General features: G+C 43.1%; 1 protein-coding gene across 5 annotated transcripts in view; it reads right to left on the minus strand.

Annotated features, from left to right (window-relative positions):
* The window catches only part of ICA1 (islet cell autoantigen 1), a 294,496-nt gene that overhangs the window by 144,557 nt on the left and 126,257 nt on the right, over positions 1-23,682 (minus strand). For all 5 annotated transcript variants that reach the window (XM_029588952.1, XM_029588957.1, XM_029588956.1 and 2 more), the window contains exons 7-8: positions 7,086-7,211; positions 6,876-6,974 (exon numbers count right to left, since the gene is read on the minus strand). In XM_029588952.1, the coding sequence (XP_029444812.1) occupies positions 6,876-6,974; positions 7,086-7,211 (225 nt within the window). The remainder of the gene's footprint in view (positions 1-6,875; positions 6,975-7,085; positions 7,212-23,682) is intronic.

Genomic DNA, 23,682 nt, shown 5'->3' on the forward strand with positions numbered 1-23,682 from the left:
CATTCAGATGTTATGTTCATACAAGAAAGCAGAGTTGCTTACTTGTAACAGGTGTTCTCCAAGGACAGCAGGATGTTAGTCCTCACACAAGGGTGACATCATCAGATGGAGCCCTGGCACCGGAAACTTTGACAGACACACTGAGCACGTCCAGCATGCCGCCATCCATGCAGGATCCCTCTTCAGTCTTATAATATAGAATTCACAAAAAAATAAAATAAATCTAAAGAAACCCAACTCTGTGGGCTGGTGGGTGGGTTTCGTGAGGACTAACATCCTGCTGTCCTTGGAGAACACCTGTTACAGGTAAGCAACTTTCCTTTCTCCAAGGACAAGCAGGATGGTAGTCCTCACACTTGGGAGAGGCCTGTAGCTACATATTCACCCAACATAGGCAACAATTAACAGGGGCAAACGTGCACAACTAGAGCTGCTAAAACATGGGGAGCAAGCCTGCACCCAAAGAAATGGCCCAAGATAGGAAGAGTTGGGTTTTCATGGGTGAAATAGATTACGGAGGACTGACTGATCGAAATGACTGTCATGTCGTCCATTTTTATCCAGACAATGAAAGGCGAATGTGTGGAGAGAACTCCAGGTTGCCGTCCTGCATATCTTGTGAATGGGAACTGCATGCAAGTGAGCCACCAAAACTGACATGGCCCGAACTGAATGAGCCTTGATGTGAGCCTCAAGTTGTAGTCCCACTTGAGCATAGCAGAAAGAAATACAGTCCGCTAGCCAATGGGATAAGGTCTGTTCGGACATTGCGACTCCCACTCTGTTTCTGTCGAAGGAGATAAAGAGTTGAGTGGACAGACTGTGAGGTGCTGTTCGTTCCAGGTAAAAGGCCAGGGCCATTTTACAATCTAGAGTGTGCAAGGCACGCTCACCCTGGTGAGACTGCGGTCTTGGAAAAAAGGTAGGCAAGACAATGGATTAATTGAAATGGAATTCTGTGACCACCTTCGGAACGAACTTCAGACCACCCGATCATGACAAAATTTTGTACAAAGTGGATACGACTCCAAAGCCTGAAGCTCACTGACCCTGCGCGCTGAGGTGTCCGCCACCAAGAAGATGACCTTCCAGGATAGTTATTTCAGATTGGAAGATCGCAGGGGCTCAAACAAAGCCCTCATGAGATGGGCCAAGACCTCATTGAGATCCCAAGAGACTGCTGGGGGACATGTCGGAGGCTTAAGTTGCAACAAGCCTCGCATGAAAAGTCCTACAAGTGGATGGGTGGAAATGGACGCGCCATCCATCCCCTGATGATATGCCCTGAGGGCACTGAGGTGAACTCTCACCTAAGTGATTTCAAGCCAGCCTCGGAGAGATGCAACAAGTAGTCCAAAAGCTTTGGTGGGGAACATGAGAATGGGTCCAGACTGTGCCTTTCACACCAAACAGAGAACCTATTCCACTTGAGACTGTAAGATCTCCTCGTGGAAGGCTTCCTGGAGTCCAAGGGAACCCGAGACACATCATCCAAAAGGCCCAGGGCCTGCACGGTTACCTGATCAACATCCATGCCGTAACGAACAAGGCTCAGCGGTTGGGGTGGCGCAGTTTGCCCTGGTCCTGCGTGATCAGGTATGGAGCAGTCCCCAGCTGGATCGGAGGGCGTGAGACCCATTCCCGTAGCAGCGGGAACCAAATCTGGCGTGGCCAAAAGAGCGCGATCAGGATCATAGTGCCTCAGCCCTGCTGGAGCTTTTGAAGTGTCTTCAAGACCAATGGCAGGGAAGGATAAGCGTACAGGAGACCGGTGCCCCAGTGACATGAAAAAGCATCCGACACCCATCCCCTGCCTGCTCAGTCGAGGGAGCAGAATCAATCCACTTTCTTGTTCTCTGGGGAAATGAAAAGATCTATGTCCAGGGTCCCCCTTAGGTGAAAGATGAAGTTCACAACCTCCTTTTTCAGGGACCATTCATGGGGTTGGAAGGCCCGACTCAATGAGTCTGCCAGGATGTTGTCCGACCCTGGGATGTACACATCTCGGAGAAAGATACCCCTCACGAGGACCCAGGACCAAATCTGTACTGCCTCTTGGCAGAGGAGGTATGATCCCGTCCCCCCTTGCTTGCTCAAATACCACATCACCACTTGATTGTCAGTTTGAACCAGGTCTACTTTGTTGATCAAGTGCTCCCAGAATGCCCTCAAGGGGTAATGGATCGCTCATAGCTCATAAAAAATTGCCATACTGGGTCAGACCAAGGGTCCATCAAGTCCAGAATCCTGTTTCCAACAGTGGCCAATCCAGGCTACAAGTACCTGGCAAGTACCCAAAAACTAAGTATATCCCATGTTACTGATGCTAGTAATAGCAGTGGCTATTTTCTAAGTCAACTTGATTAATAGCAGGTAATGGACTTCTCCTCCAAGAACTTATCCAATCCTTTTTTAAACACAGCTATACTAACTGCACTAACCACATCTTCTGGCAAAAAATTCCAGAGTTTAATTGTGCGTTGAGTGAAAAAGAACTCTCTCAGACTAGTTTTAAATGTGCCACATGCTAACTTCATGGAGTGCCCCCCTAATCTTTCTATTATCCGAAAGAGTAAAAAAACGATTCACATCTATCCATTCTAGACCTCTCATGATTTTAAACATCTCTATCATATCCCCCCTCAGCCGTCTCTTCTCCAAGCTGAAAAGTCCTAACCTCTTCAGTCTTTCCTCATAGGGGAGCTGTTCCATTCCCTTTATCATTTTGATCGCCCTTCTCTGTACCTTCTCCATCGCAACTATATCTTTTTTGAGATGCAGCGACCAGAATTGTACACAGTATTCAAGGTGCGGTCTCACCATGGAGTGATACAGAGGCATTATGACATTTTCCGTTTTATTCACCATTCCCTTCCTAATAATTCCCAACATTCTGTTTGCTTTTTTGACTGCCGCAGCACACTGAACCGACGATTTCAATGTGTTATCCACTATGACACCTAGATCTCTTTCTTGGGTAGTAGCACCTAATATGGAACCTAACATTGTGTAACTATAGTATGGGTTATTTTTCCCTATATGCATCACCTTGCACTTGTCCACATTAAATTTCATCTGCCATTTTGATGCCCAATTTTCCAGCCTCACAAGGTCTTCCCCCAATTTATCACAATCTGCTTGTGATTTAACTACTCTGAACAATTTTGTATCATCTGCAAATCTGATTACCTCACTTGTATTTCTTTCCAGATCATTTATAAATATATTGAAAAGTTAAGGGTCCCAATACAGATCCCTGAGGCATTCCACTGCCCACACCCTTCCACTGAGAAAATTGTCCATTTAATCCTACTCTCTGTTTCCTGTCTTTTAGCCAGTTTGTAATCCACGAAAGGACATAGCCACCTATCCTATGACTTTTTATTTTTCCTAGAAGCCTCTCATGAGCAACTTTGTCAAATGCCTTCTGAAAATCCAAGTATACTACATCTACAGGTTCACCTTTATCCACATGTTTATTAACTCCTTCAAAAAAGTGAAGCAGATTTGTGAGGAAAGACTTGCCTTGGGTAAAGCCATGCTGACTTTGTTCCATTAAACCATGTCTTTCTATATGTTCTGTGATTCTGATGTTTAGAATACTTTCCACTATTTTTCCTGGCACTGAAGTCAGGCCAACTGGTCTGTAGTTTCCTGGATCACCCCTGAAGCCCTTTTTAAATATGGGGGTTACATTAGCCATCCTCCAGTCTTCAGGTACAATGGATGATTTTAATGACAGGTTACAAATTTTTACTAATAGGTCTGAAATTTCATTTTTTAGTTCCTTCAGAACTCTGGGGTGTATACCATCTGGTCCAGGTGATTTACTACTCTTCAGTTTGTCAATCAGGCCTACCACATCTTCTATGTTCACCGTGATTTGGTTCAGTCCATCTGAATCATTACCCATGAAAACCTTCTGCAGTACGGGTACCTCCCCAACATCCTCTTTAGAAAACACTGAAGAAAAGAAATCATTTAATCTTTCTGTGATGGCCTTATCTTCTCTTTCCCAGATATTGTTGTCTGTCTTCCTCTTTCTGTGATCTATTGTGGTTTATGAATGTTAATCTTTTCTCCCTTACCTTTTCAGCTACTTCTTTAGAAAACCATAAGTCTCTTTTTCCTCAAAACTGTTCCACAATTTAAGGAGTTATGTAGTAAAGACAGGCATACCCATAACACTGCATTGTTTACAGGTGACATTTTATGTTCAAGAGCCAATTTCCTCCCTATAATCATATTGCCCACTATAAAAAAATGTAGGTGGTTTTTCAGAATATAAGATAAATATATCAAAAACAGAGACCTTGGAATTAAAAATTAAAAAAGATTGTAAGGAACAACTAATTAAACACTATTCCTTTAAGTGGGCACAAAAGGCTATCTAATATTTGGGTGTGCATGTCCCTAGTAACTTAGCTTATACACCATTATGACCCCTTTTGAAGAAGCATAAACAAAATTTGATAGCATAGTCCGCTTTGTCTTTTTCCTGGCTGGAAAGGATTGTCTCAATTAAAATGAATGTGTTGCCAAGAATTTTTCTTCTCGTGGAAATGTTACCTATTAGACTTCCAAACACTTTTTTCTCTTCACTGAATACCAGGATTCCTAAATTTATCTGGAGGGGGAAAAGATCAAGATTTTCTAAAAGAATGTTAGTAACTTCAAAGTATTCAGGAGTTCTAGGTTTACCACACTTTCAGCTCTACCAATATGCTGCTCACCTGAAAAGTACCCTTACCTGGTACCTAAACCCTGTAAAACAGACATTGGGTCCAAATGGAAAGGGAGTGGGCTAAAGGTCAGGGATGGAAGCTATCTCCTTGGATAATGAAAAAACGTTTCTCTAGTTGTTGGGAAAAAACTTCACTTTATTGGAACCATTTTGCATACCTGGAACAAAATATTATGCAAAAACCAAATTTCCTCATTTCCTTTGTCTTTATCTCCCTTCTGGGATAATCCAGATTTAACAGTCAAAGATTTCTAAAATGGCAGAATCTAAGCTTTAGTAGAGTGGGTCAGTTGTTTACAAAGGGGGTCTTCCTCACCGATCAGCAGTTTTCCAGTTTAGGGTGTATAGATACTATTCCAGTGTTTCAACATCTACAACTTAAGGGGCTTCTTACTAAATCATTAAGCCTTTGGTAGTAGACTGCTTACTATCTGTGAGCAATGGGCTCTTAATCCGTATTAGTCTAAGAGCCTCAATTCAAAGTTATATCACCTATTAATGGCACAAGAGGGCGATTCCCTAAAATCGATTAAGGAAAGATGGGGAAAGCTTGTGGGTAAAACTATTATTAATAAGAATTGGGATAAGATTTTTGGTAGATTGAAAAGGGTAATTCTATATGTGTCATTACACAGGAGTCTGGGTATAAAATTTTATACCATTCGTATTAAACCCCAGACAAACTGAAAAAGATGGATCTTATGATCACAGATAAATATTGGAGAAATTGTGGGGGGAAGGGACCCCTTTTCTCATTTGGTGGTCCTTTCCTAAAATACAGCTTTACTGGTCGGAAATTTTGTCCGGGATTCATCACATTACAGGTGTTAAAGTGTCAATGGATCCTGTAGCTATTCTACTGGGGCTACCATCTGGTGATTCTCTTCCCTTTAATAGGGGAGGAATTGATTTACCTAATCATGTTAGTTGCTGCCAGACATAATGTGGCATATCTGAGAAATGTCTCTTCACCATTGATGAATGAATGGCTATGGTTGCTCTGGTGAGTATGTACAAAGGAGTATATTGTGTTTCAAATGTGGAACTTTTATTCAAATATTTCTATGATATGGGAACCCTTTTTAACTGCAATCGTCCTTTGCTTGCCTCTGTAACTTAAAATAAGTTAAATGTGCAAATTGATGGTGGTCTTTGGACAGAACCCTGATACTGAGAGAATTATTGTATGGGTTGGATATGTTATTTGTTTTATTAACTTTTCTAGGATACCCTTGGTTATTGTTTTACCTCACAGATCGTGGGAAACTATACTTTTCCTAAAAGTGAATAAAAGTATTTTCTATCTAGATGGTGTTTTTCTTTTCTATTTTCTCTCTCTCATGGCCTTTATGGTTTGTTATATTTCTATATGTAATGTCAACTGATAAAAATTTATTTTAATTGTTGGACTGAATTGTTCATCTTCTGAATACACAATTAAAAAATAAACAAAAAACCTGCCAAAAAACTAGGACACCAAAACCCAACAACCTCATAAGTATCACCAAAGCCTAGTGGAAGAAAGAGGGTCTTACTTCCTCCTGCTCAGTTGAGTACTAAATGTCTGTAGTTCTGACAGCTACCAGCATTTAATATTCAATTCTCTACAAATCATACCAAATATCCTTTACAGTGGCATGGTGATTTTTTAGAATAGTTCAAGGCACAATGTATATAACGCACAGAAGTATTTTACAGCCGTGTATCCCAACTTACACCTTATTGTCTTTTGTATTTAACACATGCTCCCTTGCTTATCGGTTTAATTACGTAGTATTGTAGTGGTCATCTTAGGTCATGTAAGAAGAAATAAAAGTATAGACCGTTTACAGGCGATACCTTTTCATTGAACAAACCAGATATACTTGTGCACGGTTTTTTTTTGTGTTCTATTTCTTTTACCAATGCAAACCGAGGAAAAGTGGCTGTAATTTGAATACATACATGTGTTATAACCTGGCTATTTCATTAAACATACTATGAATCTGGGAATTAGGACAGCTCACTTGACAATTAAATGAAATTTAGCATGTATGGTTTTTTTTTAACATTATTAGAAATATACATTTCAAACCACTTAGCAGTAATTTTGATGAGGAAAAATACCAACAATGTTCCTTTGATCTTTTACCTTTAGCATAGTGAATTTGTATGGCTGATATCCTTTGAAGCTTTCATGGATGGCTGCCATTGTATGAGAGGTTTTCTCCCAAAAATGAAGTAGTGTTGTCTGTAATGAAAGGCAACATTTTTTTTTTTTAATTATTATTCTTTTCAAACATAGCAGGGGTATGTTCAATTCTAAAACCTAACAACTGTTAAGGCCAGCACCACTAGATACCTGGTATGTTGTCAAGACATGGGACAAAAGATTGCATCTGCTTGCTCCGAGGAGATCCACTTTCTGGCAGACATCAGTCTTCAGTTTGTCGAAGCTAGTTTTAGAATGACGAACCTGGGCTTGAACCTAAAATAAAAAATATAAGACATTTTGACTGTTAATCATAAGAAAAATACAAGTCTTGCCATAAAACATTCAAATATGTTTAAGCATAAAAACATATTCCCTTTACACACTCAGACTGTCAAATACACTCCTATTGTCTCTGTAGGAAGTTAAGCAACACATTACCTGTATTTTCTGAAGTCTATGGTAAGGAGAAAATAAGGCAAGGCAGTATTTATTGCACTCAAAGAATTTCTGGCTTCAACTGATGAGGACCTAAGGGGAGACAATTTCTTTGGGCATTTTAAAGAGGAAACTGATTTGGGGGCATCAGAAACCATCCACACATTATCACAAATGCCACTCTTTCTATTCTGATAAAAATATCTTTGACAGAAAGTCTCTATTTTACTTTCAGAAAGTATACTTAAGTACAGAGAGAAAATACTTCAGATATCTATAATTCCAATTGCTCTGGAATATCTCAGCATCCTGCAGTTTCAAATTCTATTTCTAAATTTCTTGGATTTCAATCTCCTTTATTAAATCTTTCTCAGCATTTAAACTTACAGTTTGTGTCATAAAGACACAAGGATCTTCTTTTTCAGTTTTTATTTTATTCTTCCTGGGAATTTATCAATGCTTACTTCAACAATAATAAAAATGGGAGAAATGCGGGGGGGGGGGGGGGGGGGGAATGACTCGTCCTTTTTCCAGGTAATATTTTTTTTCTTGTAATAAAAAAAAACAAACTGATAAATTCCCAGAAACAATATAATAATAAAAACTGAAAATGTAGGTCCCTACCTACAGTGCAGCTTCTGAAATAATGCAAAGGAAAAGCCTGCTGTCAATCTCAGCCAATAACAAAGGGTGTAGAAATTACATGAATGGCTCAAAAATCAGTATTGTATTCAACGGCAGATTAAATTTTATATGGACGAGTGCAAAGTGATGAACATGAGGAGAAATAATCCTAAGTATAGATACACAATGTTGGGTTCTGTATTAGGAGTCATCACCCAGGAAAAGAATCTTGGAGTCATTATGGACAGTATTTATTTATTTATTATTTTTCTACACCGACATTCGATCTCGTTGAAATCCTCTGCTCAATGTGTGCCAGTAGTCAAAAAAGCAAATAGAATGTTGGGAATCATTTGAAAGGAATGGAGGACAACAGTGTGATAAGGTGGTGGCCAGAACCAGAGGGATTCTAGGGTGCATAGGGAAAGGCATAACCAACAGAAAAATGGATTATGAACATGCCTCTGTATAGACTATTGTTTCTCGACTGCTGGTCTGCAGTACCATTTCCACCAGTTGTAGACAGGCAGTGAGAAATTTGACTTCCAGCACTGCTCCCGCCATTTTTTTTTATCTGCATGCATCTCATCAGTTGTACCTGTCCTGCATTGTTTCTGCAAGCACTACATCAAAAACAGAGTTGGGTTTTTTTTTGTCAGCCTGATGGATTCATGTCACTTTTGCCCTGTGGGGTACAAAAAACCCCCAAACATCTTCTTTTGAAGTCCTTCCATTTCTACCCCATTGGATGCCCCCCACGAAACTGAATAATAAATGGAAGAATAGGAGGAGATGGTGAGCAGTTTAGCCATGCATGAGCAGTTCTTCTGCTGTATCAATACCACTCCTCCAGCTGTGCACAGAGAGCAGGAAGGGTAGGCAGGAGAGTGGGTGTGCTGGGGAGAGAGTACCCGAGAAGGAAGAAGACATTAGAGGGAGAGTGCTGGAGGGCTGGGAAGGAAAAGGACCCAGAGAGGAGAAAGTGGAGGGGGTGAGAATGTGGGATATGCACACCCTACACCACCCATCTAATGGCTTTCGATTTATTCCAAAGATGAATATTAACAGAGCTGAGTTGATTTTGAAAAATCTGAGTTCTTTTTATGCTGTACCCAAGAGAAACTCCCTTTTAGAAATTATTAACTGAAAGTAACAGAAAACAGAATAGAACAGGTTCGAGTCCTGCTGTCACTCCTTGTGACCTTGGGCAAGTCACTTTACCCTCCATTGCCTCAGGTACAAACTTAGGGGTAGATTTTTTAAAAAAGCGCGTTCGCATACTTTTGCTTGCACACCAGGCGCAAACAAAAGTACGCTGGATTTTATAAGATACGCGCGTAGCCGCGCGTATCTTCTAAAATCCTGGATCGGCGCGCAGCCTGTCTCCGTTCCCTCCGAGGCCGCTCCGAAATCGGCCTCGGAGGGAACGAGGAGACACCTACCTTTATCCACGGATTTACGCCTCCCGGATGGAGACGTAAATCCACGCGCGCCAGCGGGCTGCTGGCACGCCGAGACTCGACCCAGGGGTGGTTCCGGAGGGCGCGGCCACGCCCCCGAAACACCCCGGGCCGAAACCACGCCCCCGGTCCCGCCCCCGACACACCCCCTTCACAAAACCCCGGGACCTACGCACGTCCCGGGGCTCTGCGCGCGCCAGCGGCCTATGGAAAATAGGCGCGCAAGGCCCTGCTCGCGTAAATCCGGGCGGATTTACGCGAGCAGGACTTTTAAAATCCGCCCCTTAGTTTGTAAGAGAAATACCTACAAGTACCTGAATGTAATCCACTTTGAAGAACTGAAAAAAGTGTGAAAAGCGGAATATAAATCTAAATAAATAAATAATAAAAATCATTTACCTTTGTGTTCATATAATCCTTAAGATACATTTATAGTGATAAAGATAATAATGTTATTGTTCATTACCAAGACGCAATAAAATTTGGCATCACATAGATAAGGAGGCATTCAATTGCTAATGGCACTTTTTTGGAGCTTTGAAGAATAGGGAAGATCAACAATAACAAGAAAAACAAAGATTCCCTTCATACAGAACACACAGTGGGTTATCACTTTAATGAGGACAACCTCTTATCTACAATATAAATGGGCTCTGACCGACAGCCCACAAATGCGCAGTTGAGAGCAGCTCTACTGCACATGCGCGGAACAGAGAGCTCTAGGCGACGTGCTGACGTTACGCGCAAGGAAGAGAGATCGGACCAGGGTGTCACAGAGGGGAGGAGGAAAGGGCAGATGAGCCGCCGCTCCGAGAAACGGCCTGAGCCCGTCCCTCCACCGCTGGGGAAGGGGGGAGGGAGGTGGGACGGCCAGAGCAGAGCTAAATCTTGCCCATTTTAACAGTCACGCAAAGGGACAACAGCTGGTCCTCTAGAAGAGAAAAAGAGGGAGTGGAGGAGGGCTGAGGGAGAGGGAAAGGGTTGTGGATGAGGTGAGGGAAGATGAGAGGGGATAGAAGGAAAAGGTAAGAGGATATGAGTAAGTGGGAAGGGTAAGAAGTTGTGGAGAAGAGAAAGAGGGAGTGGAGGAATGCTGAGGGAGAGGGAAAGGGTTGTGGATGAGGTGAAAGGAGAAGGAAAGGGAAGATGAGAGAAGATGGAAGGAAAAGGGAAGAGGATATGAGTAAGTGGAAAGGGTAAGAAGTTGTGGCGAAGAGAGTGGCTCTGACCGACGTACTGGTCTGACCGACAGAATCTCGCCCTTTTGAATGGGCCTAACAGCTTGTATTATTATAAGGTAAACATCATAAAGTAGACAAACTGTTATAACATTGAAATGTCAGAGACAACCAAGAGTGGGTAAATAATGTCAAGATTTTAATAATCGGTTACCTCTATTTTTAACAATTTTATAATACACTTTAAAAAAAAAACTTAGCTTATAGTACACAACTCAGTCTGCTTGACCTAACCCTGGTCCAGTGTTTCAAAGGATGAAGCTCTGCATCAGGGGAAAACTAAGGTTTGCAGAAACTGGAGCATCCACCTACGATAAATGCTGCTGAGATGAGATGGTGATGCCGATTTCCGCAAACCTTACAGTTTTTCCCTGATGCAGAGCTTCATGCTTTGAAACACTGGACCAGTGTTGGCTCAAGTGGATTGTGATAGCACTATAAGTTATATTTTTTTAAGTGCTTTATAAAACTGTCAAAAATATAAAATTATTAAAAATAGAAGTGACCAATTAAAATCTTAAGATATTTGTCCACTTTCAGAAGTCTGACATTTCAATGCAAGAGGGGCATCCAGGCCCGCCAACCGCCCCCCACTGCAAGATACAAACCAGGGGCCCCACATGATGTGGATCACAAATACGCAAGCGTCTTATTTCAATTTGGAATTATGCACGGCTGCAGCTTTAATTACAACAAATACAACACAGGTATTAGGTGCTGAGTTTCAAACCTTTCCCTCCCAACCCCCTCCCCCCACCCTTGCTGGGGTCCTGCACCAGCCCTAGATCTAGGTACTGATCACCAGAGTCGTCAAAGCAATACACCCTGATGGCCACCACAGCACCATGAATCGCAAGGCCTTGCACTGGGCTTTAGCCTTAGCTCAGACGATGACATCTCGTTACCTGAGCCAGCAAGACCCACTCCTCCTCCATTTCTCTCCCTCCAAAGCTCAGACAATTATTTGACTCAAATACAACATGAAAATACCTACTTCGAACATCAAACACCTAACAAACTCAGTCCAATAGTTGAATGGGGAAAGAGGGAGGGAAAATGCATCTGCCAGTCAGGAGACACCAATTCAAAAGGGGAGAGGAAAGAACTCCTTTCCCCTTTAACTCGCTGGGTGGCCCTCCTTGTGCATACTAGGCAACAAACCAATGAGGAGAGATGCTGTGCCAGCTGTCTTGTGAAGTCATCATGGACCCCCAAGAATTCCTCCCCCAGCCGGAAGGCCAACCAATATCACTGCATGCCAAACTGCCCACTCGGATAGCACACGGAAGGAGGCTGCGCGGTCAAGAAATGCCACTGACATGAAGCCGAAAAGGGAATACCTCCCCCCCTCAGTGGGAGAAGAGAACTGGGGGAGGGGGAGTGGGGTTTGACCAATAGAGAGGAACAGCAAAGGGGGGTGGAAATTGACGGAGCCACAGAGTGCCTTGTTCTTTAATTAACGATCTATTACCATTAACCATTATTGAAAAGGATGAGTTCATCTGGGTAACGTTAGAATCAAGTTTTAACAACATCCTCCACAAATCCCCCAGGGTTACAATGGAAGCATCTACAGCTGTTGTCTGTATGCTTCCATTATATGCAGACGGGATTCCATTAATACCTTCCTGATGTAAAGAGGTTAAAGGATGAGAAATTGCAGGTTTTTGGTGTGAGCTTTGTTTCATAGCCAACAACGATGCAACTTCTGCACAACTTATGTTTGCAGTTTAATTTCCAATAGAATTATCCACAGCTGCAACTCCTGGGGGTTGTAAAAGAGTAGGTCCCATGCCAGGACTCAGTGAGACATCCGAAGTGTCTCTACTGCAGTCCTCTCTTGGCAAATTGAGCCTGTTTATATGGGCATCCATCGGACCAAGCCTTGAAATAGCCAGGGAGGAGGTTACAACTTTGGCCTCTCTTTTGCGTCCCATAAATACAAGCCAAAACTTCTAAAGCAATCAAGGCAGGTCAAAGCCGCATGCACGTCCCTTTGGCACGTGCGGCTTAGGCGTTACGCCGGCGGCTTCAATGTGCCGCTTCCTTCGGGGTTTTAAAGCCCCGGTCTCAGGCGATGTCAGCAGAGCAGCCCCCAGCTATATAGCAAGTTCTCAATTAGGGCTTACCGCCGCGCCTGGAGATCTCCGATATACCTCCTCTCTCCCTTTCTCCGCCCCTCCGATATGCCGCTTCCTTTGGGATTTTTAAAGCCCCGGTTTCATGCGATGTCAGCACAGCAGCCCTCATCTGTACAGCAAGTTCTCAAACAGGGCTTACCGCTGCACCTGGAGAGCTCTGATACACCTCCTCTCTCCCTTTCTCGGCCCCTGAGGTGCAGTGAAATATTTAGCAGAGTGTAATGGCTAGGGAACTCTGAATTGGGGTTTACTCTGATTTGTTTCATAGGCTACACTGCTCTTTATAAGATATCTTATAGTAAAACTAAAGAATTTTCTCTTACTGGCTGTTGGTATTCAGTGTTTACTAGTGTCCCCCTAGAGGAGGGAAAGATTTAATTAAAAAAAACAAACAAAAAAAAATTTGTGCTGGCTAAACCCAAGAAGATGCCAGCTTTGCAGCCATTAAGGTTGTTGCAGGCAATATTAAAGGAGGATGTACCACCATTCTTCAAAAGATGCCTCTATCCCAATACTTTCTGGTAGTTTCCTCCAACTCTATCTTTCAACCAATCCATGTCAGCTTAGAAGGGCAGCTAACTGGCACCTGGCATCAAAAAGATTGAGAAACTCTGGTATAGTGTAAAAATCTGAAGGATGTATCTCCAAGAGGGTGTAGATGGGCTGGAGGTAGTTCGGCAACAGTTATATGTGCCCTAATTACTTCCAGAACTAACTACTGCAATTCTTAAGAAGCTGCAGTTTATCCAAAATGTAGCTGCTGTTGCTAGACGGCTTCGCCCCGTTTGCCTCACCCTTGTTCATGGCTCCTCCTGAGTCCCTTGGGAAAATGGTTGCCACTGTGTCTACAAGACGACCTCTCAGGCGTCCCCGGAACGCTATGGTGCTGCCGCCCGCAATGCTCCTCCCAAGGGCCTACTAGGGTGCGCGAGCGCACCTCAACCACGTCTTTATTCCAGCATTGGCGTGAACCTCAGGGGCGTTCCCCTCTACTGACGTCACGTCATCCGGGTATATAGCCTGTACTAAGTTGCTAGCTCGTTGAGTTAGCAAAGGATTGGTCTCGGCCGGTCTAAGCTACTCTGCTGCTTCCGTGCTGCAGCTGGAAGCTTCTCTCTCTGCCCTTTGGGGTATTGCTAACCTGGGTACCCGCTCCTCAGGGGCCCTCTGCTTTATTTCAGGTGTCTTACAGGGATCAGGTACTTGCTCCTCGAGGGCCTGCTCTCTCTGCCTCGGTGCCGCTACCAACTTCTTCAACCTGGTGGAATCGCATACCAACAGCAACCATCTAGTGAGTAATCGAACTCTCAGTCTATCTCATCCACAGTACTGCCTTGCTGGGAAACCTATACCGGAATCCCCCTATGCCAACGGGGTGAGAAGGGTCCCCTCTGCCGAGGGTCCTGAGACTGCTACATCCAGACTACCTCACTACTGCCACCTCTGGTGGTACACCTCAAGCTGTTTAATAAAAGAACTAACTGTGTTTGTGCGCCTGCGTTTAGCCCAGTATTGTGGCGCCTCACAGGGCTCCTCCCCGTGGGCGTGGTCATCTGCCTCAGTACCCAAGAATCTACCCAAACACCGCTTAACCATTAACAGCTGCCAAGGACCTAACCTATACAATATATTTTCATCATATTTTCTGGTTTTCAAACAACTGCACTGGCTGCTGCTACAGTCGTGTACACAATTTAAAGCTCTGATGCTGGACTTTAAGGCCATAAATAGCCTCAGGCTGGAAAACCCTAAGGACTGATCAATTTATACTCATTAGGTCCTTTAGGTCTGCTTAAGAAGGCCTTCTGAAAGCTCCATCTCTTTGGATAATGAGGTTATCAGGGACCCATACTATGGCTCTCTCAGGATTTGTCCCAAAGCTAAAGAGATCATTACCCAGAGAAGGGATATGACCTTTTGGCCTTCAGGCAGACTATCAAGACCTGGCTACTTCCAAAAGCTTTTAATGGTTTATTAAAGATCTGATCACTAAGTACTCCATTATCTATTATAGTTTTTCACTGTCTTGATTAGTCCAATTCATCAGTAGCTTTGTATATGTATATGTATGTATATATGTCTAGCTTTGTATATATAGGTGTTATGATCTGATTTACAGGAGAACTTTATATTGTTTCATGTGTTTATCAGGTTTTACTTATATGATTGAAGGTTTTTTTATTTATTTTTTTAGTGTGTCTTACTTATAAGGGGAACTAGAAATTGTATTGTTTTGTGCACATACTGGGTCTAATTTAGTCTGATTTATAGGGAAATTGTATATTGTACAGTTTTGTTTATATTTAGAATGTCAGAGGTTGGGTTTTTTTTTAGTGAGTCCAATATATAAGGGAATTATAGTTTATATTGGTTTGTGTGTTTATCAAGTCTGATTTACAAGATTAGAGGTTTTTGGTGGGTCTTCTTGCCCTTTGTTTCTAGAAATGTTATGATATATTATCATGTCATGATATTTGTATTTATTGTTATTTTGATGGCTATGTTTCTTTTATTTCTGTTGTCATGTTTATCAATTACTTTGTTATTGTATTCTACCTTCAGTTGAAATAGAAAAACAGGCTATAAATCTGTTAAAATCAATCAGGCCCAATGCTCTAGAAGATGATGGCACATGAATCTAATGGACTCCCAGCAGAGGTGGTGGAGAAAAAAAAAACTGGAATGGAATTTAAGAAAGCATAGGGTAAGCAGAGCAGGTCCCTAATGGCAATAAGGTGCAATAATGACACAGACTAATAACATGCGAGTGAGTGTGTGTGTCAAACATTCAATTCTTACAGCTTTACTCTTTTTCATAAAATGGTCACGATCTTCAATTAAACTCTATCCATTAACCCACCTTCAAGACTTTAAATATTTTCCCCAGTTCTCGCTAATACTTATCTTTTCTGTCTGTCTTTGGCAGGTCTGTAAGTGCCACAGACAAAAAACTGTTCCTTATATGGATCTGTACAGCACTGTGCACACCTTATAGCACTATATAAATGTATATTAGTAATAGTAGATCAGGGGAAATTGTATTGTTTAAGTGTAAATTAGCTCCATGATTTTTCTATTTATATTTACACTTAATATTCCACCCTTTCAGTCTAGCCAGACCACCTGAAGTGGCTTATAGTCAAAAATTTCAAAATATAATGTATTAATACAAAACATACAGACAAATACAAAAACATATAACATACAATGATCATAACAATTAATCCCAACATCCCAAAACTTCCCCAACCAAGGGGCCAGATAGGGCAAGTCTCCCTCCCCTACCCCAACCCAATTAAATAAATTAAAAAACTAAGCAACATAAGCAGCCCAAACCCATTAAAAATAAGCAAGACACATCCACTCTATCCCCTTACAAAAACCTGCCCATTCAAACATACTCTCCTCCTCCCTTCCTGTCACCTTCTAAAGAGCTCCCCAGGAAGCAACCATAGCTGGATCACCTCTTCAGTGGTGTCCCATTTCTAGAGTGTTACTTTGCTATCTCTACTTTTTCTTTGCCTTAAACTGTTTTTACAATACATTTTCAATTTTATACCTCAAAAACTGCTTTCATGGGCCTATGAGAAATAGAAGTCTGTTGCATTACCATTTACTCAGTAAGAAAGCATGCACCCTGTATGCTTTTTACATCGCCTGCCAGATTAATCAGTAACATATTATGCTACTGCTTAGCATCATAGAAACACTCCTTCAGTGAGGGAACAAAGGATGAAGCAAACCAAATACAGAATATATTTTCTACAAATTATATACACTGCCCTGGGCACAAAATTATATACCAAACAATTTCTCAGTCACCAGTACCACAAGTCTATATTAAGTGGGCTATGAAACAAAGCTCACACCAAAAACCTTTTAGCACATGAGTTGGCAAAAATTTAGAGGATAGCTAAGATTGCCGGCATTGATTAAAACATCTGTGGGAAAACTTTACGCACAGATTTTGCACCAATTTTCAAAGTGAAATTGAAACTGGGTAATTTTCCTGGGATAATTTCCAGAGTGAAAGTACGTGCATGCTTTCACTTTGAAAATTATCCCAGGAAAATAAGCCACACACATTTATCAGTACTAGCTTGTGCAGGCAGTTTTCCCGAGAAAAACCTTATACATAGTTTTCAAATAGAAAAGTGTATGCATTGTTTGAAAACCTTTCTCCAACCCACTCCCAGGACCGCCTCTGTTCACTGCAAGTTAAAAATATGTGCTTAGAGACCCTACACATATATGTTTACCTGCAAATAGGGTGGACCATTTAAAAAAATTCCTTTTACAAGGGGCTATTGAAAGCTTATATTATTCTGCTTCTTCACATTACTGTTTCCTGTCTGTCAGCAGACCTCCAGCCGGGACTTCTGTCCGCTTCAGGCAGAAGTACATTTAAATCTAAGGGCTGCCAGCTCTTACAGAAAGGTATGTATTTAAGTGAATGGATGTTTATGGGCAGTAATGAAGCATCTATGGTGGCTACTTCTCTGCATGCTAGAAATTTTTTTTTTTTTAAAGTTAGTGGCAAATGTGTTTCTCCCTCCCCGAGTATTTTGAGTCTTTTCCAGTACATGCTCTCAAGAAATAAAAAAGCGACTTTGGATAAAACTCTTTCTACTTATTTCATTTAAAGGGGGCAGGGGGAAGGTTACTGAAAAATAGGTCAAAGAATACATTAAGAAACCAATCTATACTGTCCAACTGTAATGGTCAGTGCAGCACAGCAAAAGCCAGGAGCAGATCAATTTTCTACTGAGCCTTAAAATATGACCCAATATCAGTTTGAAAATGTAACGCTGTCAAAAACCTCTCAGTTACTCTTAGGGATAAATCAATACAGAAAATAAGAGTTGGCAAAGCAGTTCTGTTTTACAGATTTCGGTCTGGCATTCCCATGGAATCTTGCTTGTAAATTCAAAGAACTATTCAGTTAAACACATTTTTTAACAAATCTTTTAAGATAAAATAGACCAGCTGCAACCTATGATGAGTTCACGTGCTCTGTTGGAGATTAGCCCTTTCGACATACTATGATATGCTGTAGTTAAGCATAGAAAGTACAAGGTCAGAGCATTCAAGCTCGTACATTAATTGTCAAGGAACAGTGTGTGTTAGGATAAGGGTTAAAAGGTAGAGGTGGTAATGGGTAGAAAAAGTATTTTTTTTTTCCTGCGATTAAAAAAAAGCTTTCTAAACAAAATAATTACTTGAAGTTTTCAACATCTCTTCTATATATTAGTTGGTCCAAGACTGTTGCAAGAAGTTGGCGAGAACGGTGACCAACGTGGGTCCCATACCAGCTGTTCCAACTGCCTTTTTAAGCAAAACAACCCTTGCACTGTTTTGTCCAGTGCCCTAGGTTGGCACCAGAGAGATGGAGGAAAAAGAAAATTTCCCAGCGATTTTAGAGCCTTCTTCCCTCATGTTAATCTATTGATTATATTTTAATTCCTAAAAATCAAGGGGAAGATTTTAAAAAATATGCGCAGGTGTCCACGTATGCGTGCTACCCGGCACGCACACATGTACGCCCGATTTTATACCATGCACGCACATGTTATAAAATTGGGGGTCGGCGCGCGCGCAAGGGGTGCACAATTGTGGACCCTGCGCGCACAGACGTCCGTGGGCCTCCCCTATTCCCTTCCCACCCCTAACCTTTTCTCCCCCCCCCCCACCTCTAACCTTTTCTCCCTCCTACCCCCCAAATTGCTATTCTACCTTTTGCGCGTACCAAGCAGCCTGCCGGCACATGAACTTTCAGCACAGCAGCAAATGTCCGCTGTGCCGGAGGCCTCTGACCCTGCCCCGGACCACCCCTTTTGTAAAGTCCCGGGGCTTTACGTGCATCGCCGGGTCTTTATAAAATAGGCATGGTGCGCTTAAGGCTTTGAAAATCAGCCCCCAAGTGTGGAAAGCATATAAAGGAATAAGAACATAAGAAAATGCCATACTGGGTCAGACCAAGGGTCCATCAAGCCCAGCATCCTGTTTCCAACAGTGGCCAATCCAGGCCATAAGAACCTGGCAAGTACCCAAAAACTAGGTTCAGGGATCTTTCCAACAGGCATTTGTAGGACATGGCGAGTGTGGGTCTTCAGTGTTTTTCCCCACTTGCTGCAACATGTTCAATTTTTGCAACTATGGGGGGTAAAGGAGTCGGGGGGGGGGGGGGGGGGGGGTGGAGAGCAGCCTGGGAGGCACATGTGTCTGTTTTTAGAGCCTTAAATAGAACTATGGTACTTACTGGAGACAGTTACATCCTGTGCAATGTTAGCACATTACATTCCAGAACATAAGAACATGCCATACTGGGTCAGACCAAGGGTTCATCAAGCCCAGCATCCTGTTTCCAACAGTGGCCAATCCAGGCCATAAGAACCTGGCAAGTACCCAAACACTAAGTCTATCCCATGCCACTGATGCTAATAATAACAGAGGCCATTCCCTAAGTAAACTTGATTAATAGCAGTTAATGGACTTCTCTTCCAAGAACATATCGAAACCTTTTTTGAACTCAGCTACACTAAGGGGCAGATTTTATAAATCTGCGCACACGCGTACTTTTGTTCGCGCACCAGGCACGAACAAGAGTAGGTGGGATTTCAATAGATATGTGCGTAGCCGCGCATTTCCATTAAAATCCGGGGTCGGCACGCGCAAGGCTGCCCAAAATAGGCAGCCTATGTGCGCCGAGCCGTGCAGCCTGCCTTCGTTCCCTCCGAGGCCCCTCCGAAATCGGAGCGGCCTTGGAGGGAACTTTCCTTCGCCCCCCCCCCCCCGGCCCTATCTAAACCTCCCCCCTACCTCTATCACGAAAGTTACGCCTGCTCGAAGCAGGCGTAACTTTGCGCGCGCTGGGCCGGCTGCCGCGCTCCATGTTCCGGTCCGAGGGCTGGTCCAGGGGCCGCTGTCACGCCCCCGGGCCGGAACCACGCCCCCGGACATGCCCCCGAAATGCCGAGTCACTCCCGGCACGCCCCCCGACACGCCCTGGGACTTAGGCTCGGCGCGCGCAGGGGGGGGGTTTGGGGTAGGTTTTCGGGAGGTACGCGCGTACCCCTTTGAAAATCTACCCCTAATTGCACTAACCACATCCTCTGGCAACAAATTCCAGAGCTTAATTGTGCGTTAATGAAAAAGAATTTTCTACGATTAGTTTAAATGTGCTACTTGCTAACTTCATGGCGTGCCCCCTAGTCCTTCTATTATCTGAAAGAGTAAATAACCAATTCACATTTACCTGTTCTAGGCTTCTCATGATTTTAAAGACCTCTATCATATCCCCCCTCAGCCATCTCTTCTCCAAGCTGAACAGCCCTAACCTCTTCAGCCTTTCCCCTTTATCATTTTGGTCACCCTTCTCTGTACCTTCTCCATCGCAACTTTTTGAGATGCGGCGACCAGAATTGTACACAGTATTCAAGGTGCAGACTCACCATGGAGTGATACAGAGACATTATGACATTTTCCATTTTATTCACCATTCCCTTCCTAATAATTCCTAACCTTCTGTTTGCTTTTTTGTCTGCTGCAGCACACTGCATCGACGATTTCATCAATGTGTTATCCACTATGACGCCTAGATCTCTTTCTTGGGTAGTAGCACCTAATATGGAACCTAACTTCATGTAACTACAAAATAGGTTTTTTTTCCCTATAAGCATCACTCTGCACTTATCCACATTAAATTTCATCTGCCATTTGGATGCCCAATTTTCCAGTCTCACAAGGTCCTTCTGCAATTTATCACAATCTGCTTGTGATTTAACTATTCTGAATAATTTTGTATCAACTGCAAATTTGATTATCTCGCTCGTTGTATACCTTTCCAGATCATTTATAATATTGAAAAGAACGGGTCCCAGTACAGATCCCTGAGGCACTCCACTGCCCACCCACCCCCCTCCACTGAGAAAATTGTCCATTTAATCCTACTCTGTTTCCTGTCTTTTAACCAGTTTGTAATCCACAAAAGGACATTGCCACCTATCCCATGACTTTTTACTTTTCTTAGAAGCCTCTCATGAGGAACTTTGTCAAACGCCTTCTGAAAATCCAAATATACTACATCTACCGGTTTACCTTTATCCACATGTTTATTAACCCCTTCAAAACAGTGAAGCAGATTTGTGAGGCAAGACTTGCCTTGGGTAAAGCCATGCTGACTTTGTTCCATTAAACCATTTTGATCTTTAGAACACTTTCCACTATTTTTCCTGGCACTGAAGTCAGGCTAAGTGGTCTGTAGTTTCCATGATCGCCCCTGGAGCCCTTTTTTAAATATTCCAGCATCTTGACTCACAGCAAAACAAACAGTATCCCAATTTGCTCAGGTACCACAAAAAATTCATGTGTAAATTCAATCTTTTAAAAACAAGCAGTGAAGATTTTATATAATATAATATATATATAATGAATTGTAGTAAATTACCATTTTCATAGGTAATTTACTACAATTCTTTATTCAAGTTTATTCACATATACAAAAATGAACAAAAAGCTACCACTTAATCCTAACACTAAATTATTCTAACCTTCCCTTCAAAATTATTAGAAACAATATGTCCCATATATATATATACAAATACACATACATACACACATATATATACATACACACATACATACACACACACACACACACACACACACACACACACACACATTGTAGCTGTGCAGTGGTAAGACTAACCACATGGGATAGCTGGTCTAAGATGCTGCTCATCAATAAAGTATACAAAAGTATTAACACAATATTAATACAAACAACTTGAAATTTATAGCATCACACATAGGTAATATTTCAGCAGAAAATCACATGTGATCATAGTTTGCTGGCGAAAACAGCTCTACAAAACGGTGTTCCTTTGGGTATGCTGTTATAATGTCCCGACAAGGCCCTTGTTTCGCCAACCTGACTTCCTCAGGGGGAACATCCCTGATGATTTGGACACCCAAGAATTGCTTATCAGAAATTGCTAGTGGAAAGAATAGACAACAAAGCCACATGAAATAATACAATAATATTATTTAAAAATAGTTAGAAATATTTGTAATGAGGAAAGATACACAAGAGATGAGATTTCTACAATGTACTCTCACCCTAGCTTGATGCACTCTCTACCTATAATCCAGGGGGTATCCAACTCTGGGTCTCAACAGCCTCAAACAGGCCTGGTTTTCAGGATATACACTATATGTATGCACCATTCAATGGAGGCAGTGCTTGTAAATCTGACTCAAGCATATTCGTTATGAATACTCTGAAAACAAGACTTGCTTGTGGCACTTGATGACCGGAGTTGGCCACCCCTGCTGTAATCATATGGAATATTATTTATGAGGAAAAGTATTTAAAGCAATGCCTATAGTACATAAGGTAATAACCAGTCTGACCCATATTTGTAATCTTTATGGTGATTCTGTAGGGCACAGAATTTTATTCTACCGTGTTTCCCCGAATATAAGACAGCGTCTTACTTTCTTTTTACCCCCAAAAGTCCCACTATGTCTTACTTTCAGGGTATGTCTTATATTGGAAAAAAAACCTGAGTGTTAAAAAAAAAATTATTTTTAAATACCTGTCGGAGGGCCGCGTGGGTCCAGGCGGCTGGCGCCGGGTGGTCGCGTGTTAAATCTAGGCCGCGGGCGGGTGGGCGCTTGTTCCAGGCGGCGGCGGCGGGGGGGCGGATGGACGCGCGTTAGTTCGAGACGGCCGGCGGGCGGCGGGTGGTCGCGTGTTAAATCTAGGCCGGGTCGCACAGGCGCGCATTCATTCACTGCCGGTGGGGGCTGCCTCGGCAGCCCCCACCGGCAGTGAATGAATGCGCGCACAGGCCCACAGCGCCTGTGCGACCCCTGCGATTCGGCGCTGGGGGCTGCCGGTGGGGGCTGCGGCAGTGAATGAATTCATTCATCCAGGCGGAGGAGCCGGCTGCTTTCGCCGCTGCCGGCTGCTTTCGGCGCTCAAGGCAGTCACATGCCGTGACCCACAGCATGTGACTGCCTTGAGCGCCGAAAGCAGCCGGCAGCGGCAGCCGAAAGCAGCCGGCAGCGGCAGCCGAAAGCAGCCGGCAGCGGCGAAAGCAGCCGGCTCCTCCGCCTGGATGAATGAATTCATTCACTGCTGCAGCCCCCACCGGCAGCCCCCAGCGCCGAATCGCAGGGGTCGCACAGGCGCTGTGGGCCTGTGCGCGCATTCATTCACTGCCGGTGGGGGCTGCCGAGGCAGCCCCCACCGGCAGTGAATGAATGCGCGCCTGTGCGACCCGGCCTAGATTTAACACGCGACCACCCGCCGCCCGCCGGCCGTCTCGAACTAACGCGCGTCCATCCGCCCCCCCGCCGCCGCCGCCTGGAACAAGCGCCCACCCGCCCGCGGCCTAGATTTAACACGCGACCACCCAGCTCCCGCCGCCAGCCGCCTGGACCCACGCGGCCCTCCGACAGGTATTTAAAAATAATTTTTTTTTTAAATGACAGGTACGTCTTACTTTCGGGGGATGTGTTACATTAGCCGACCCCCCCTAAAATTCCCACTACGTCTTACTATCAGGGGTGTCTTACTATCGGGGAAACACGGTATGTAATTAAGTAATGCAAGAATGTTATGTGTTTTTCCTCAATAATAGTACAGTATTGTTTATTATCTTTTGGCACAGAGATGAAATTTACATTTACTTTTTTTTTTTAATTTTTCAGAAAACAGAGATGGGAAAACATAGGAATAAATGCATCATCATTCATCATAAGCTGAAAGTACTTGGTAACATTCTTTGTTTCAAAAAAGTTAAGGGGCTTCAATTAAATGCAGAGATGCCAATAAATTCAC

The sequence above is a fragment of the Rhinatrema bivittatum genome, chromosome 2 (assembly GCF_901001135.1).
Source record: "Rhinatrema bivittatum chromosome 2, aRhiBiv1.1, whole genome shotgun sequence".
Taxonomy (NCBI): Eukaryota; Metazoa; Chordata; class Amphibia; order Gymnophiona; family Rhinatrematidae; genus Rhinatrema; species Rhinatrema bivittatum.